Here is a 15,139-nt window from a genome sequence, read left to right on the forward strand (position 1 = left end):
CGGCGGCGGTGCACAAATGCTGCGCAGCTAGCGCCATTCGACGGCCAACACGGCGGTTCCTGGTGTGTCCGCTGTGCCGTGCGTGTGATCATTGCTTGTACAGCCCTCTCACAGTGTCCGGAGCAAGTATGGTATGTACACTCCATTTCCAGGAGTGTACATTAATGACTTACCATTCCATATTGATGAAGATGCAAAGTTAGTTCTTTTGCTGATGATACAAGTATAGTAATAACATCCAAAAACCAAGAACTAAGTGATGTAATTGAAAATGATGTTTTTCACATAATTATTAAGTGGTTCTCAGCAAATGGACTCTCTTTAAATTTTGATAAAACACAGTATATACAGTTCCGTACAGTAAATGACACAACTCCAGTAATAAATATAGACTTTGAACAGAAGTCTGTAGCTAAGGTAGAATTTTCAAAATTTTTAGGTGTGTCCATTGATGAGAGGTTAAACTGGAAGCAACACATTGATGGTCTGCTGAAACGTCTGAGTTCGGCTACGTATGCTATTAGGGTTATTGCAAATTTTGGTGATAAGAATCTCAGTAAATTAGCTTACTATGCCTACTTTCATTCACTGCTTTCGTATGGTATCATATTCTGGGGTAATTCATCGTTGAGTAGAAAAGTATTCATTGCTCAAAAATGTGTAATCAGAAGAATTGCTGGAGCCCACCCACGGTCATCTTGCAGACATCTATTTAAGGATCTAGGGATCCTCACAGTAACCTCACAGTATATATATTCACTTATGAAATTTGTTGTTAATAATCCAGCCCAGTTCAAAAGTAATAGCTATAACACCAGGAGAAAGGATGATCTTCACTTTGCAGGGTGAAATCTGACTTTGGCACAGAAGGGGGTAAATTATGCTGCCACAAAAGTCTTTGGTCACCTACCAAACAGCATCAAAAGCCTGACAGATAGTCAACCAACATTTAAAAATAAATTAAAAGAATTTCTAGATGACAACTCCTTCTACTCATTGGCTGAATTTTTAGATATAAATTAAGGAAGGGAAAAAAACTAACTTAAGCATTAGTGTCATGCAATATTTTGTGTAATGTAATGTCTTGTACAGACATCTTTCATTAACCTGACACGTTCCACATCATTACGAAGTGTCGTATTCATGATCTATGGAACAAGTATTAATCTAATCTAATCTAATCTAGCAAGCATAACAGAAACCAGGAAGAAATGTGGAAAATGAATTAAAGATGAGGGAGAAGAAATAAAAAACCTTAAAGCTTGCTGATGACATTGTGATTTTATCAGGTGATGGCAGAAGTAAAAAGGGTTTAAAATGCAAACTGGCAGTAGCAGTGTTGCTGAGAAAGAGAAATTTGTTAACATCAGATATATATTTAACAGCTAGGAAGTCTTTAATGACATTATTTCTCTGGAGTGAAGCCCTATACAGAAGTGAAACATAGACAATAAACAGTATCTAGGAATTCTTTAATGACATTATTTCTCTAGAGTAAAGCCATATACAGAAATGAAGTATAGACGATAAACAGTTCAGTCAAGAGGAGGATATTTGGCAGAGTTGACATACATGCCTGATGTCAACTCTCTGGAACTGAATGACTTGAGACTGGCCACTAAGACATGCTTATCACAAAATTGTTTCTGGTTCCAGGGGACTATGTATAAACGTTAGCTATGGGGTACGCTCTTTGTCTGTTTATGGCTGAAATATTCATGGACAATTTTGAACAACATTTTTTGAATAAAGCACCTGTGAGTGCAGATATCAGTATGCATGTGACAGTGCGCGTTACCTAATGTGTTCCAAAATGCTTACCATAAAAACAGGATTCTTCCAGGGCTCATACATTAGGTGCTACTGCTAATAGAAAGGTAATTTCAAGTGCTTTGATTCCCCCTTGGGCTTTGGACCATTTGTATACCAACAGAGTGGCCATTTTATAGTCCGCATCCTACAGTACAGGGTCAAAGTATGAATATTACACACTTCCTCCTGCTTAGGCAAATAGAACAAATGATTGGTTGTTTTTTGCATTTTATGTGGCCTACCATAGTCCTTAGGGGATTACGGAGGCACCATTAGTTCACTAAGCACATGGCTGTAATTTTTATGGTATTTATCTAAGTTCCCTGTCTCAAACGACCTGGAAAATTTTCTTGCTATCTTTATCCATTTCTGAGATACATAGGTTCAAAGTTAACCTCCTTCTACATGTAAAACATGCACATAAAATTCCTTATGAGGTGAAATCTGTATAATAAATAATTGCAAGTAATTTCTCAAATTTTCACGGTATATTCTCTAGGCATTTATGTAGAAGTGCTGTCTTCCTCTTTTCAGAAATCTGTGTTAGTTCCTTAGAGAGCCTCAAAAAAGTGTTTGTTAGTTCATGGGTCATTCCTTAGAGAATGCCAAAAAAGTGTTTGTTAGTTCATGGGTGGTTCCTTAGAGAACCCCAAAAAAGTGTTTTTTTTTTTTTTTTTTTTTTTTTGCCATTTTTCATATGAAAACCAAGGCAGCTACACACAGCAAAGGGCTGAAATTTTTATGATATATTTCTAAGATCCTGATCTCAAACAGCCTTGAAAATTTTCTTGACATCTTTGTCTGTTTCTGAATTTCAGAGGTTCAAAGTTGCTTTACATGTGCACACAAAATCCCGTATGAGGTGAAATCTAAATAATAAAATAGCCATAGCACATTTTTCAAATTTCAGTGTTATATTCTCAAGGCTTTTCTCTAGGAGTGCCATCTTCCTGTTTTCGAAAATCTTTATCCGTTATCAAGAAACACCCCAAAAACATAGTTTTTGGGTACCAAAATCGAGACGCTGATTCCAAGATGGCTATGCACAGAAAATGGTTCACAATGAGTTCTTAAGATCTTAATCTCAAACAACCTGAAAAATTTTCTTGATATATTTATCGATTTCCAAGATACAGTTGTTTAAAGTTACCCTACTTGTACACGTAATATATGTACATCAAATATGGTATGACATTAAAAGGTAGTCACATACCATGGAGATAAATGTTGTAAAGTGTTCCCATTATCATTTGGGGGGGGGGGGTTCTGGGAACCCCATTTATCATTAATGAAGCATGTGCAAAATTTTTGTGCATGTAAAATCTGATTTCAGATGTAAAATTAGTTTTGTGTTATTTCAATTTCACATAAGTAAATTATCAAAAGTTTACTGACCCATAAATTTCTTTTTATGTGAGTGACATGCCCTGCTGTGGCAGGGAAAAGAATGGAACCAGTGGAAAAATACTCCAAAAGATTCTGACTGAAAAATGGGGTACCAGCTGCTTTGTTCTACTTTTCTCCGAACCTTTAAAAATTTTGGGCATGTGAACAAAGTAGCATGTTTTTATGCTGAGAGAGAAGGAGACAGTGGCAGTGGGAAAGAGACGGAAAAGTAATAACACTGGAAGATAGTAGACAGTGGTTGTGGTACAGTAAGAGTAAAGGAGCAGTGGTAGTGTGAGGGAAAGAGAGGGGTGCAGTGGAAGTGGAACATAGTTGACAGTGACAGGACAATGCTAGGAAAAGGATGAAGGAGTCATTGATAGGTAAAGAAGAATAAAGGAGAAATTGGAAGTGGGTGGGAGCCAGTGATAATAAGAGACAGAGGCTATGACAATTAGGAAGAGGGAGATAGTGCAGTGGGAAGGAATGAATGGAACAGTAGCAGTAAGAGAGTGCAAGATGGACACAGTGACAATGAGAGGAGGTAGTAGTAATAGTAGCCATATTAGTAGGACAGAATAGAGGAGACTGTGGCTGTGAGGGAGGAGGCAGTGACAATTAGAGAGACACAAAGAGATAATGACAGAGAGTTGAGCTGAATGAGTCAGTGAGGATGGGCAAGTGGGATTTGGTGGGTATGAGCGACTTACAGCGATGAACTGGTGGTTATGAGTGAGCTACAGTTAGAGGAGCATGTGGAAGTGAGAGGTGAGCTGCATGTTAAGAAGAGCATGAATACATTCACATGCCAAAATCTTTGGAAACATTTAAAGGTACTGAGGAAGGCAGAATGAGGCATCTGGTACCTCTCTTTTCAATCAAAGTATTTTAAACAGGAGCATATTAGTCTTTTTTGTGCTCTGGTAGAGGCATTATTATGCTGGTTAATTACTGGTTGACAAATATAGCTGAGGTACTCTGTATGTATCAGTTCCCATCAGATCATCGAAGTTAAGTGCTGTCGGACTGGGCTAGCACTTTGATGGGTGACCATCCGGCCTGCTGAGTGCTGAAAGCAAGCGGGGTGCATTCAACCTTTGTGAGACAAACCAAGGAGCTATTTGATTTAGAAGTAGCAGCTCCGGTCTTGTAAACTGACATACAGCCAGGAGAGTGGTGTGCTGACCACATCCGCATCCAATGATGCCTTTGGGCTGAGGGTGACACGGCAGCCGGTCGGTCCTGTTGGGCCTTCCGAAGCCTGTTTGAACGGAATTTAGTTTAGTTTTTGGTACTCTGTATGTGGACAGGCACTACAAGACAGCACAACACGTTTTTTTCATAATGTAAACAGTCAAAATATGTACCTAACCATGTTTCAAAATTTATAGAAAAAATAGAACAAAGACACAGTACTTCCGTCATGTTCACAACACCCAGAAACACACAAACACGCTGCTTTCCACTTAGTGGAGCACCATTTTATATTTGTTCCCATGTTCAAAGAATATTTCAAAGTTAGAAATAATAAAAGTTATTGCCTCAGCCAAAGGCTATGATCCCATCATGATTGACTACATCTTGCTTATGGAACAAAAATTAAACATTACACCCGTCCCCTGTGCTCCCTTTGCTACAGGAAGTAATTTACAGTCCCATACCTAGGGCAGGTATCTCAGAATGTAGCAAATGTGGGAAACACTACAGCATAGTGTATTTTGAATATAGAAGATGAGACCTAATTACTAGCCGAGAGTGGGGGGTATAGAAAATTAGTTGTCCTGACTGTGATAAGTTTTGTATTGGTCATTCAGGCGGAGATATAGCAACAAGTTTGGCTGAACATGAACAGAGATGGAGGTTGCAGAATTATGACTCCACATTTTCTGAGCATGTACTGAGTGAGTGCCACTGGCCTATGTCGTCCACTTAGCAAACAAAGGCGAAATTAACAAACACCTGAGCCACAGTCCTGATTTAATATTAAATTACCAAACACAGCACAGTACTTCCCCTCTCCTGAACTCCATTTAACCCTCCATAGTTTTCCAACTGCTTCCCACACTGTCTGTGCCTTTCTACTCCTCCACTTTTCTGTATTTATGTATTTTATTGTTATTGCCTATGCGCTGCATGTATTAAGTTGTTACAATTGACTGGTCCACATTTTACTCTGTTTGTGTATCAGCTTCTATATGTAATGCCACTTCAAGCTACTCTTCAGCACTGTTGTCAAGTACTAATGGTATTTTATTGGAATTGTTAATTTAATGTAAACTGTTATATAGGCACTGTTTAGAGTTTAGTGTTAATGTTTTTTCCCTGATTTTCTCCTTTTATATTTATTTACTGTTCAACTTTCCACATTTTTAATTACATTATTGCTGTACCATCAAAGATAACATTTACTGCGTGTTTGTGACCCAGTGTAGATGAGTAACATCATTTTGATGTTATTTACAAATATTATAACTTCTTTGATGACAATAGTCAGTTAAAGTCAATGATTTTGTAAGTTAAAATCCTATATTGTGTTTTTTCAATCGTAATTATGTTGTTTTTCCAAGAAGTGGTGGAATAATGAGTAACCAGAATGAAAGCTTTTAAAAAGAGTTATTATGAAAGAATGCTGAATATTAGATGGGTAGATTGTGTGACTATTTTTTTTATAGTGAAGAGGTACTACATATCATTAGGAAGAAAAGAGATTTATGGCACAACTTAAAAAAAGAAGAGGTAGGTTGACAGGATACTTTCCAAGGCATCGAGGTATAATTAATTTGGTATTAAAGGCAAGTATGGGGGTACAAACTGTAGAAGGAGATCAGGGGGTGACCAGATTCAACTGCATTGGGGTTCAGTAGTTGCACAGAGCTGGAAAGGCTTGCCCATGACAGACTGGCACAGAGAGCTGTATTGAACCAATCTTTGGACTAAAGAGCACAACGACAATATACACAAATTAAATCAAACTGAAGTGCTACTTCAGAGCTGTCGTATAATGCTTTTAAGCTCACAAGTCAGGTATTCACAGACAGAAACTCAGGCTACACATTTTGCACTCTTTTTCCTTTCCCTTTTGCTGTACAGACAAGACAAACATAGACTATAGATCCCAAGAAAACACACCCAGCATGTTTCCTGATGGAGACATCAATCTGTTTATTTTACATTGGATTTAGAGGTTAATTTCAGAAGCAATTTCACTGGTTGTTAAATGACTGCTTAAAGGAACTGTCAGCTTTCCACTACATAAACAAGAGTGAAGCTGACTGTACAACATTTCACAAATTCCATAATACTGTAATTTATGCTACCTATTCAAATTCTTTGTTAAGTCGAAAAATATTCAGAACTTCTAGTTTTAGTCAAGTCTTTCTGTTGTTTCTGTTGCATAAGACTTTGTACACAATGGCAAGGAGAGGTGGGCATAATAGTGATGCGGCAAATGTCGTCGTAAGAAAGTTGGACAGGAGCAGAAATGATTAGCGAACAAGTAACACAGCAAACAGATGATTTATTTAACTTGCTTTTCTCCAAGTGTACGAAGACTCATTACAAATGATGCAACAAGAAACAGTCTAGGTATTACAGCAGCAACAACGATAGTGACAGAACTGCGACAAGGCAGTGTCTGCATAGCTTTGTGTAGTGATGTGGCCCCGAACACGAGTGGTCTGAGTCACTGTCGCCAACCATCCTACTTTGCAATGGCAGAGGGTGCTCAAAGTACAGAGCTGCAGGAGGTGTGGCTAAACAGGCATGCTGCCAGATCCTGTGCAACCACTACCAACTTCAGATGGAAACTCACAATTCTGTTGCTACAACACCAATGGGGTGGTATCGATATGTGACACCACAGTTTCATACTAATAGGACTAGTCTATTCAAATGATGAGCCATTTCTGCAGTCCTTCTGTGATTCTAACAATTGTGGTTCTTGAAGTAAGCAGAAACTTTATTGTATGTTTCCATTTCGGATATTTTGGGAACTCAGTTAATAATGATGTTGCTCTGTAGTTGTGGGCTTTCCTTCTCATGTGGGAGGTCTCCTCACTAATCACGGGAAAGACATACGTCAGCCTGTGATTCACTGGAAGAATCTTCAGGACATACAGTCCACCCATTTGTTAGTCTAGTATCGATAGCAGATAGAACTGATCAAGGAAATAGAGAAGATTCAAAGAAGAGAAGTGCGTTCTGTTACAGGTTTTGTTTAACAAGTGCAAGAGTGTTACAGATGCTCATCCAGCACCAGTGGCAGGTACCACAAGAGAGATGTTCTACATCATGTTGTAACTAGAATTCCAATGCTGTATGGTCATAGAAGAGTCAACCAGTATATTGCTTCCTCCTATCTCATGAAAAGACCATGAAGGTAAAATTAGATAAAATTAAACTGAGTCAAGCTCACACAAAGGTACACCAACAACCATACTTCCCATACACTATTCGCAACTGCAGGAGTAGAACAGAAGCTCATCCAAAATGCTGCAAGACATTTTTCTGCATCATGATGTGTTTTACTGTTAAAATTCCAAGAGTGTATGTTCAGAGAAGAGTCAACCAATATATTTATTACTTCTGTCTCATTGAAATGACCGAAAAGGTGAAATTAGAAAGATTAAATTAAATAGAATCAACCTCTCAGGAGGCATACTAACGATTGTTCTTCCTATCTATGCATGATTCGCAATGGAACAGGAAAGGGGGGGGGGGGGGGGGAGGGGGTAACAGTGGTATATAAAGTACCCTCCACCACACATGCTAAAGTGGCTTGTGGAATTTAGATGGAGATGCTGTATTTAAATTTCACTGGGAAACTGTTGGACTGTTACAAGAATAATTATTCCTAATGACAATGGTTGAGATAATTATGTGCCCTTAATATTTAAAGGATATAAAATTCCATCTACATCTACATGACTACTCTGCAATTCACATTTAAGTGCTTGGCAGAGGGTTCATTGAACCACAATCATACTATCTCTCTACTATTCCACTCCCGAACAGCGAGCGGGAAAAACGAACACCTAAACCTTTCTGTTCGAGCTCTGATTTCCCTTATTTTATTTTGATGATCATTCCTACCTATGTAGGTTGGGCTCAACAAAATATTCGGAAGAGAAAGTTGGTGACTGAAATTTTGTAAAAAGGTCTCGCCGCGACGAAAAACGTCTATGCTGTAATGACTTCTATCCCAACTCGTGTATCATATCCGCCACACTCTCTCCCCTATAACGTGATAATACAAAACGAGCGGCCTTTTTTTGCACCCTTTCGATGTCCTCCGTCAATCCCACCTGGTAAGGATCCCACACCATGCAGCAATATTCTAACAGAGGACGAACAAGTGTAGTGTAAGCTGTCTCTTTAGTGGACTTGTTGCATCTTCTAAGTGTCCTGCCAATGAAACGCAACCTTTGGCTCGCCTTCCCGACAATATTATCTATGTGGTCCTTCCAACTGAAGTTGTTTGTAATTTTAACACCCAGGTACTTAGTTGAATTGACAGCTTTGAGAATTGTACTATTTATCGAGTAATCGAATTCCAACGGATTTCTTTTGGAACTCATGTGAATCATCTCACACTTTTCGTTATTTAGCGTCAACTGCCTCCTGACACACCATACAGCAATCTTTTCTAAATCGCTTTGCTACTGATACTGGTCTTCGGATGACCTTACTAGACGGTAAATTACAGCATCATCTGCGAACAATCTAAGAGAACTGCTCAGATTGTCACCCAGGTCATTTATATAGATCAGGAACAGCAGAGGTCCCAGGACGCTTCCCTGGGGAACACCTGATATCACTTCAGTTTTACTCGATGATTTGCCGTCTATTACTACGAACTGCGACCTTCCTGACAGGAAATCACGAATCCAGTCGCACAACTGAGACGATACCCCATAGCTCCGCAGCTTGATTAGAAGTCGCTTGTGGGGAACGGTGTCAAAAGCTTTCCGGAAATCTAGAAATACGGAATCAACTTGAGATCCCCTGTCGATAGCGGCCATTACTTTGTGCGAATAAAGAGCTAGCTGCGTTGCACAGATCATAAATCATATTGTTGCACAGATGATTATCATTTTTGATTGTCAAACTTTCTGATCAATGTTTCACAGAGAACGAGAGGAAACATAAATAAAAATGAATGATTGTCGACTCCATAGAGTGCTGTGTGCACAACGACCATATACGTGAAATTAGAAGGACGGTCAGTGTTGGCCGTGATTTAATGGTCATCATTATGCGATTGAAAATCGATTTTGCTGTCAATAAACCATCAAAATTACAGCCAATGCCGACCTTCCTTCTAATTTCTAAAAATGAATGATTTGAGAAAATCAGCCAACCAGTTGCAAGTATTAAGGTTCATTAACAACCATTGTCTATGGTTTAAATAACTGTAAAATTGTCTTCCTCAGAAATGCATGCCATTCCACATTTGCTGAACATTTACTCATTAGCAATCTCTGCCCTAAGGATCTAGGAGAAACTATAATTTTGTGCAAGAGAGTTAAAGGGCAGAAATTAAGACTTATGTAAAGAACTGACTATTTTAAATACACACTCAATAGCGATGGTAACATGTTAAATGATCAGCTGTAACTTGCGAGTCAACAGTTTCTTAAAGGTTTTTAACCCAGCACTTCATACCAGTTAATGTAGTTACAATTCATTGTTGGCCTCCACTCATCATTCATTCTTACCAAATTTCTATTTTCTTCTAAAATATTTTATCTCTTTCTATGTATCCTACTTTTTACTGTTATAATTTATTTTTAAAGTTTCCCTCCATCATTTATTTACGTAAAAAAAATTTCAGTCCCTTTTCGATATAACATGACAATAGTTCACAGTTTTATCTCTTTGCTGTGCACATATGTTTTCATACAGGTATGCCACCTACCAATGTTTTCTGTATTTCATGCAATATGACACCTTTATCAGTCACTACATAGCACCAGCCATGTATGGACCTTTCATTGCCTTTTAATTCCATGTACATTTTAATGTGAAGACTTTTACACTTAGCCCAGTGCCAATGGGAATGTTTTTTAATGAATTTTATTTGGTTTTACTCATGGGCATACATGCCTTGTTACTTGACATGAGCTTCTTTGCTGTGAAATTTGTCGTTACCAGTCTGTCATTTTTTGTGTCAGTAATTTTTTAAATTATATTTTCATCCAGTAGCTTTGTACATCCTTTAAATCTTGATAATTCTTTTTAACTATCATGTAAACAAAATTCCTCAATAGGTCCATGTACTTCCGAAGAAGGCAATTTTACAGTTGTTGAAATCATGGTCAGGGTTGCTAATAAACCTTTATACCTGCAAATGGTTAGCTGATTTTCGTAATCATTTACATTCACTGTTGCTGAACAGCAATTATGTTTCCAATTTTTTTGTGTGTGTAATATTCACATAGATTTACAAAATTTTCTATTTAATTAGTTCAATTGAAATGAACAATGATTATGTTGTTTTTTTTTTTCTGTTAACAGTTGCGTCTACTGGTGTTGATATTTAGAGGAGTCCTAGCTCAGTTCACTTGGTTACTGCGAGCATTTCCAGCATATTCCACAATTCTCTGGATGACAAGAGCAACTACAGTCACAAGTAAGAAATCTGCTTATAAATAACCCATTTCTAGTACATGCCAAGAAAATAATGGACAGAGGTGATAAAAATGCTTTGTGACAGAAATGTTAGGTGCAATACTTCATACCATTAGAACCATTGAAACTGTAGGTCCTTTACCCATCCTTCTTTTTATTACTTTTGTTTTTATTAAAGATTCATTTGCGTGCTACTTTCTCTGTTTGAATTTTGTTTTATTTATTAATAACAAGGAGAGATAATGGCTGTCCAGTATTTAGCTTCAGAAAGTGAAATTCTGAGTACTGCTGATGAAAACACTCTAAAATATAAAAAAAATTATTCCTAGCTCTTGTCGCTTGATTTTACTGGTAAGTATTTCTGTGTGCAGTATTTGGAAGTATCCATGACTGTGGCTTAAAATTTGTGTTTGATAAGCTTTCAGAATATCTTAAGAGTTGCTAGACCAGAATAGTTCTCATGTGCTGTAATTGACATAAAATTTTCACAGTGTAAATATTTCTTTCTAGAACAAAATGCACACTGAGCACAGCTTCTAGACACATTGAAATTATGTGAATTTTTTGCAGGAAATGCCTTTAGTGACTGGCTATGTAGGTGAACTTCTTGGTCTGACTCATAGCCAATTTGGAAAATAATTGACATATTGTATCCCTGATGACTCATACATGCTATTCTGCTTTGCAAGACCCATAAATTTCATTTTCTTCCACTGATTTATCCAATACTTGGCAACTGGAAGAAGGATACATGTATGTTTGACAATAAGTTAAAAATTTATGTCATTCTCAGTAGTCTTCATCCTTCAAGAGGTGAAGACTTATCTCCACAGCCATAACTTCCTCTCTTCAGTAGTTCTCTTCATCTCCAAGAATGAAGAACATCCCATTTAACTGATCGTATTTTTTAAGTGGGATGTTCTCGATTGTTGCTGTGTTTTCTTCCCTATGATCTTGCCTTCAAAGCTTGTGTGTAAAAGAGTATCATGTCTACTTAAGTGTCCAATGAGTTTGCGGTACCCTACAGGTACCTTATGCAACCATAGTTCAAAAATCCATCACATAAAACTGCTGCTTGATAGTGTCTACATAATAACTCTTCTGGTGCAGAAACAGTGTTTATGTGACAAAACAGAAGCAGTGAGAACAATAACAGGCATTACAAATACTGATTCATTCTGGCCACAGATCAAAGAACTAAAAATACTAATCGTACTTTCCCTCTATATTATGGGCTGTCGCCTCTCGATGCAATAGTAGTCAGAGACTTTAAACTTGCAGAAATTCTGTCCACAATTATGAAATACGAACCATAAATAAATAATTTTAGAATACAAACAATGGAAATTCCAGGATGGAATAAGAACAGTATGAAAGAGATATATTGCTACTCACTAGATAGTGTAGGCATTGAGGCATTGAGTTGCAGACAGACACATTGGAAAGACTGCTAGACATTTAGCTTTCAGACAAAAAAGTCCTCCTTCAAGGACATTGTGCTACTGTGGGAGCGAACAGGGGCATTGTGGGGATGGATAGGGCAGCTAGGTGCAGAGTTGGGAGGCTGTGTGGGGGAAGGGAGAAGGATAGAGACTTCTGACGTAGAGAAGGGGAAAAGACTAGCAGATGGGTTGGTGGAATAGAAGGCAGATGTGTGAGGGAGTGGAAGCAGGAAAGAGGGTGGAGGACAGCAACTAGTAAAGGTTGAAGTCAGGGTGATTACAAGAATGAAGGACATGCACTGAGAGTTCCCACCTGTGCAATTCAGAAAGCTGGTGTTGGTAGAAAGGATCCAGATGGTACAGACTGTGAACCAATAAGTGAAGTGAAGCACATCATGTACAGTTTGTTCAACAACTGTGTGGACCAACTATCTCTTGGCCACAGTTTGGTGGTGTTCTTTCATGTGGACAGAAAGCTTGTTAATTGTCATGCTCTTGCAGAAGGCAGCACGATTTTTGCAGTCTATCTTGTAGATCACATGGCTGCTTTCACAGGTAGCTCTGCCTTTGATGAGATAGTAGATACCTGTGACAGGAGTGGAGTCGGTGGTAGTGGTAGTAGTATGGAACCATATAATCAGATTGTAAATCATGTAAATCAAGAATGTGCCTAGTAACTGGATTAAGGTTGGAAAAGACCCTCAATGGCTTACCAACAAAATTCAGGCTGTTGTACTCTCAGTTCAAAAGAGAACATGCAAATGATTACAGGCAAAAATTAGTAGTAATTTGTGGATCTGTGAAAAGATCTATGCATGAAGCATACACCTACTACCTGAACCATACCTTAGCAAAAGATCTGCCAGATATCACAAGAAAATTCTGGTCCTATGTAAAATCACTAAGCGGGTGTAAAGCTTCCATTGAGTCATTCATTGAACAGTCTGGTGTGGCAGTCAAAGACAGCAAAATGAAACAGAAGTTTTAAATTCCACAGTTGCAGAATTGTTCATGCAGGGCAACAGTACAAACATAACACCGTTTGGCCACTTCAATTTGCACTTCCAGTTGATCTCAATTTTTGAGAAGTTTGTATTACTTTTTGCCTGCTTCATTTCCTTCATTTTTGTATTTTCTCCTTTCATCAATTAAATTCAGTATCTCTTCTGTTACACAAAGATTTCTACTAGCTCTCTTCTTTTTACCTACTTGATCTTCTGCTGCCTTCACTACTGCATCCCTCAAAGCTACCCATTCTTCTTCTATTGTATTTCGTTCCCCCATTCCTGTCAATTGTTCCCTTATGCTCTCCCTGAAACTCTGTACAACCTCTGGTTCTTTCAGTTTATCCAGGTCCCATGTCCTTAAATTCCCACCTTTTTGCAGTTTCTTCAGTTTTAATCTACAGTTCATAACCAATAGATTGTGGTCAGATTCCATATCTGCCCCTGGAAATGTCTTACAATTTAAAACCTGGTTCCTAAATCTGTGTCTTACCATTATATAATTTATCTGATACCTTCTAGTATCTCCAGGGTTCTTCCATGTATACAACCTTCTTGAAATAAGTGTTAGCTATGATTAAATTGTGATCTGTGCAAGATTCTACCAGGTGGCTTCCTCTTTCATCTCTTACCCCCACTCCATATTCACCTACTACGTTTACTTCTCTCCATTTTCCTACTACCGAATTCCAGTCACCCATGACTATTAAATTTTCGTCTCCCTTCACTACCTGAAAATTTTCTTTTATCTCATCATACATTTCATCAATTTCTTCATCATCGCAGAGGTAGTTGCCCTATAAACTTGTACCACTGTAGTAGGCATGGGCTTTCTGTCTATCTTGGCCACAATAATGCATTCACTAGGCTGTTTGTAGTAGCTTACCCACACTCCTATTTTTTTTATTCATTATTAAACTTACTCCTGCATTACCCCTATTTGATTTTGTATTTATAACCCTGTATTCCCCTGACCAAAAGTCATGTCCCTCCTGCCACCAAACTTCACTAATTCTCACTATATCAAACTTTAACCTATCCATTTCCCTTTCTAAATTTTCTAACCTACCTGCTCGATTAAGAGATCTGACATTCCATGCACCGATCCATAGAATGCCAGTTTTCTTTCTCCTGATAACAACGTCCTGTTGAGTAGTCCCTGCCTGGAGATCCGAATGGGGGACTATTTTACCTCCGGAATATTTTACCCAAGAGGACGCCATCGAAATTTAACCATAGATTAAAGCTGCATGCCCTCAGGAAAAATTGGAAGTATTGAATAGAATTGGGGAGAAGAGAAATTTGTGGCACAAATTCACTAGAAGAAGGGATCTTTTGGTAGGACATATTCTGAGGCATCAAGGGATCACCAGTTTAGTGTTGGAGGGCTGCGTGGCGGGTAAAAATCATAGAGGGAGACCAAGAGATGAATACACTAAACAGATTCAGAAGGATGTAGGTTGCAGGAGGTACTGGGAGATGAAGAAGCTTGCACAGGATAGAATAGCATGGAGAGCTGCATCAAACCAGTCTCTGGGCTGAAGACCGCAACAACAAAACGTGTTTATACGCCACCAATAGAATTTAAGCTACAAAACAATCACTGATTTCACCCTATAACAAATGATACTAACTAGGAATAGTCAAAATAAATTAGAAAATCAATTACATACATATAACTAGGCACAAAATTACATCTGGTGTTATATTCTTTAAAACAGAGTCTTTCTCTTTTATGGAAATGCAGATTGTATTCATGTATGTTAATGTTAAATAGTTAAAAGTAACAAAACAAATTTAAGGAGGCAGATGGCAAAACGAGAGGGGAATTAAAATTATCCCAGCTTGCTTCGTCACATATGGATC

The 15,139-nt window shown here is 38.1% G+C and overlaps 1 protein-coding gene across 4 annotated transcripts in view; it reads left to right on the top strand.

Moving 5' to 3' along the window:
• Window positions 1-15,139, top strand: part of LOC126335213 (phosphatidylinositol N-acetylglucosaminyltransferase subunit Q) — an 87,484-nt gene that overhangs the window by 41,887 nt on the left and 30,458 nt on the right. For all 4 annotated transcript variants that reach the window (XM_049998232.1, XM_049998233.1, XM_049998234.1 and 1 more), the window contains exon 5: window positions 10,714-10,828. In XM_049998232.1, the coding sequence (XP_049854189.1) occupies window positions 10,714-10,828 (115 nt within the window). The remainder of the gene's footprint in view (window positions 1-10,713; window positions 10,829-15,139) is intronic.

This window comes from Schistocerca gregaria, chromosome 2 (assembly GCF_023897955.1).
Source record: "Schistocerca gregaria isolate iqSchGreg1 chromosome 2, iqSchGreg1.2, whole genome shotgun sequence".
NCBI lineage: Eukaryota > Metazoa > Arthropoda > Insecta > Orthoptera > Acrididae > Schistocerca > Schistocerca gregaria.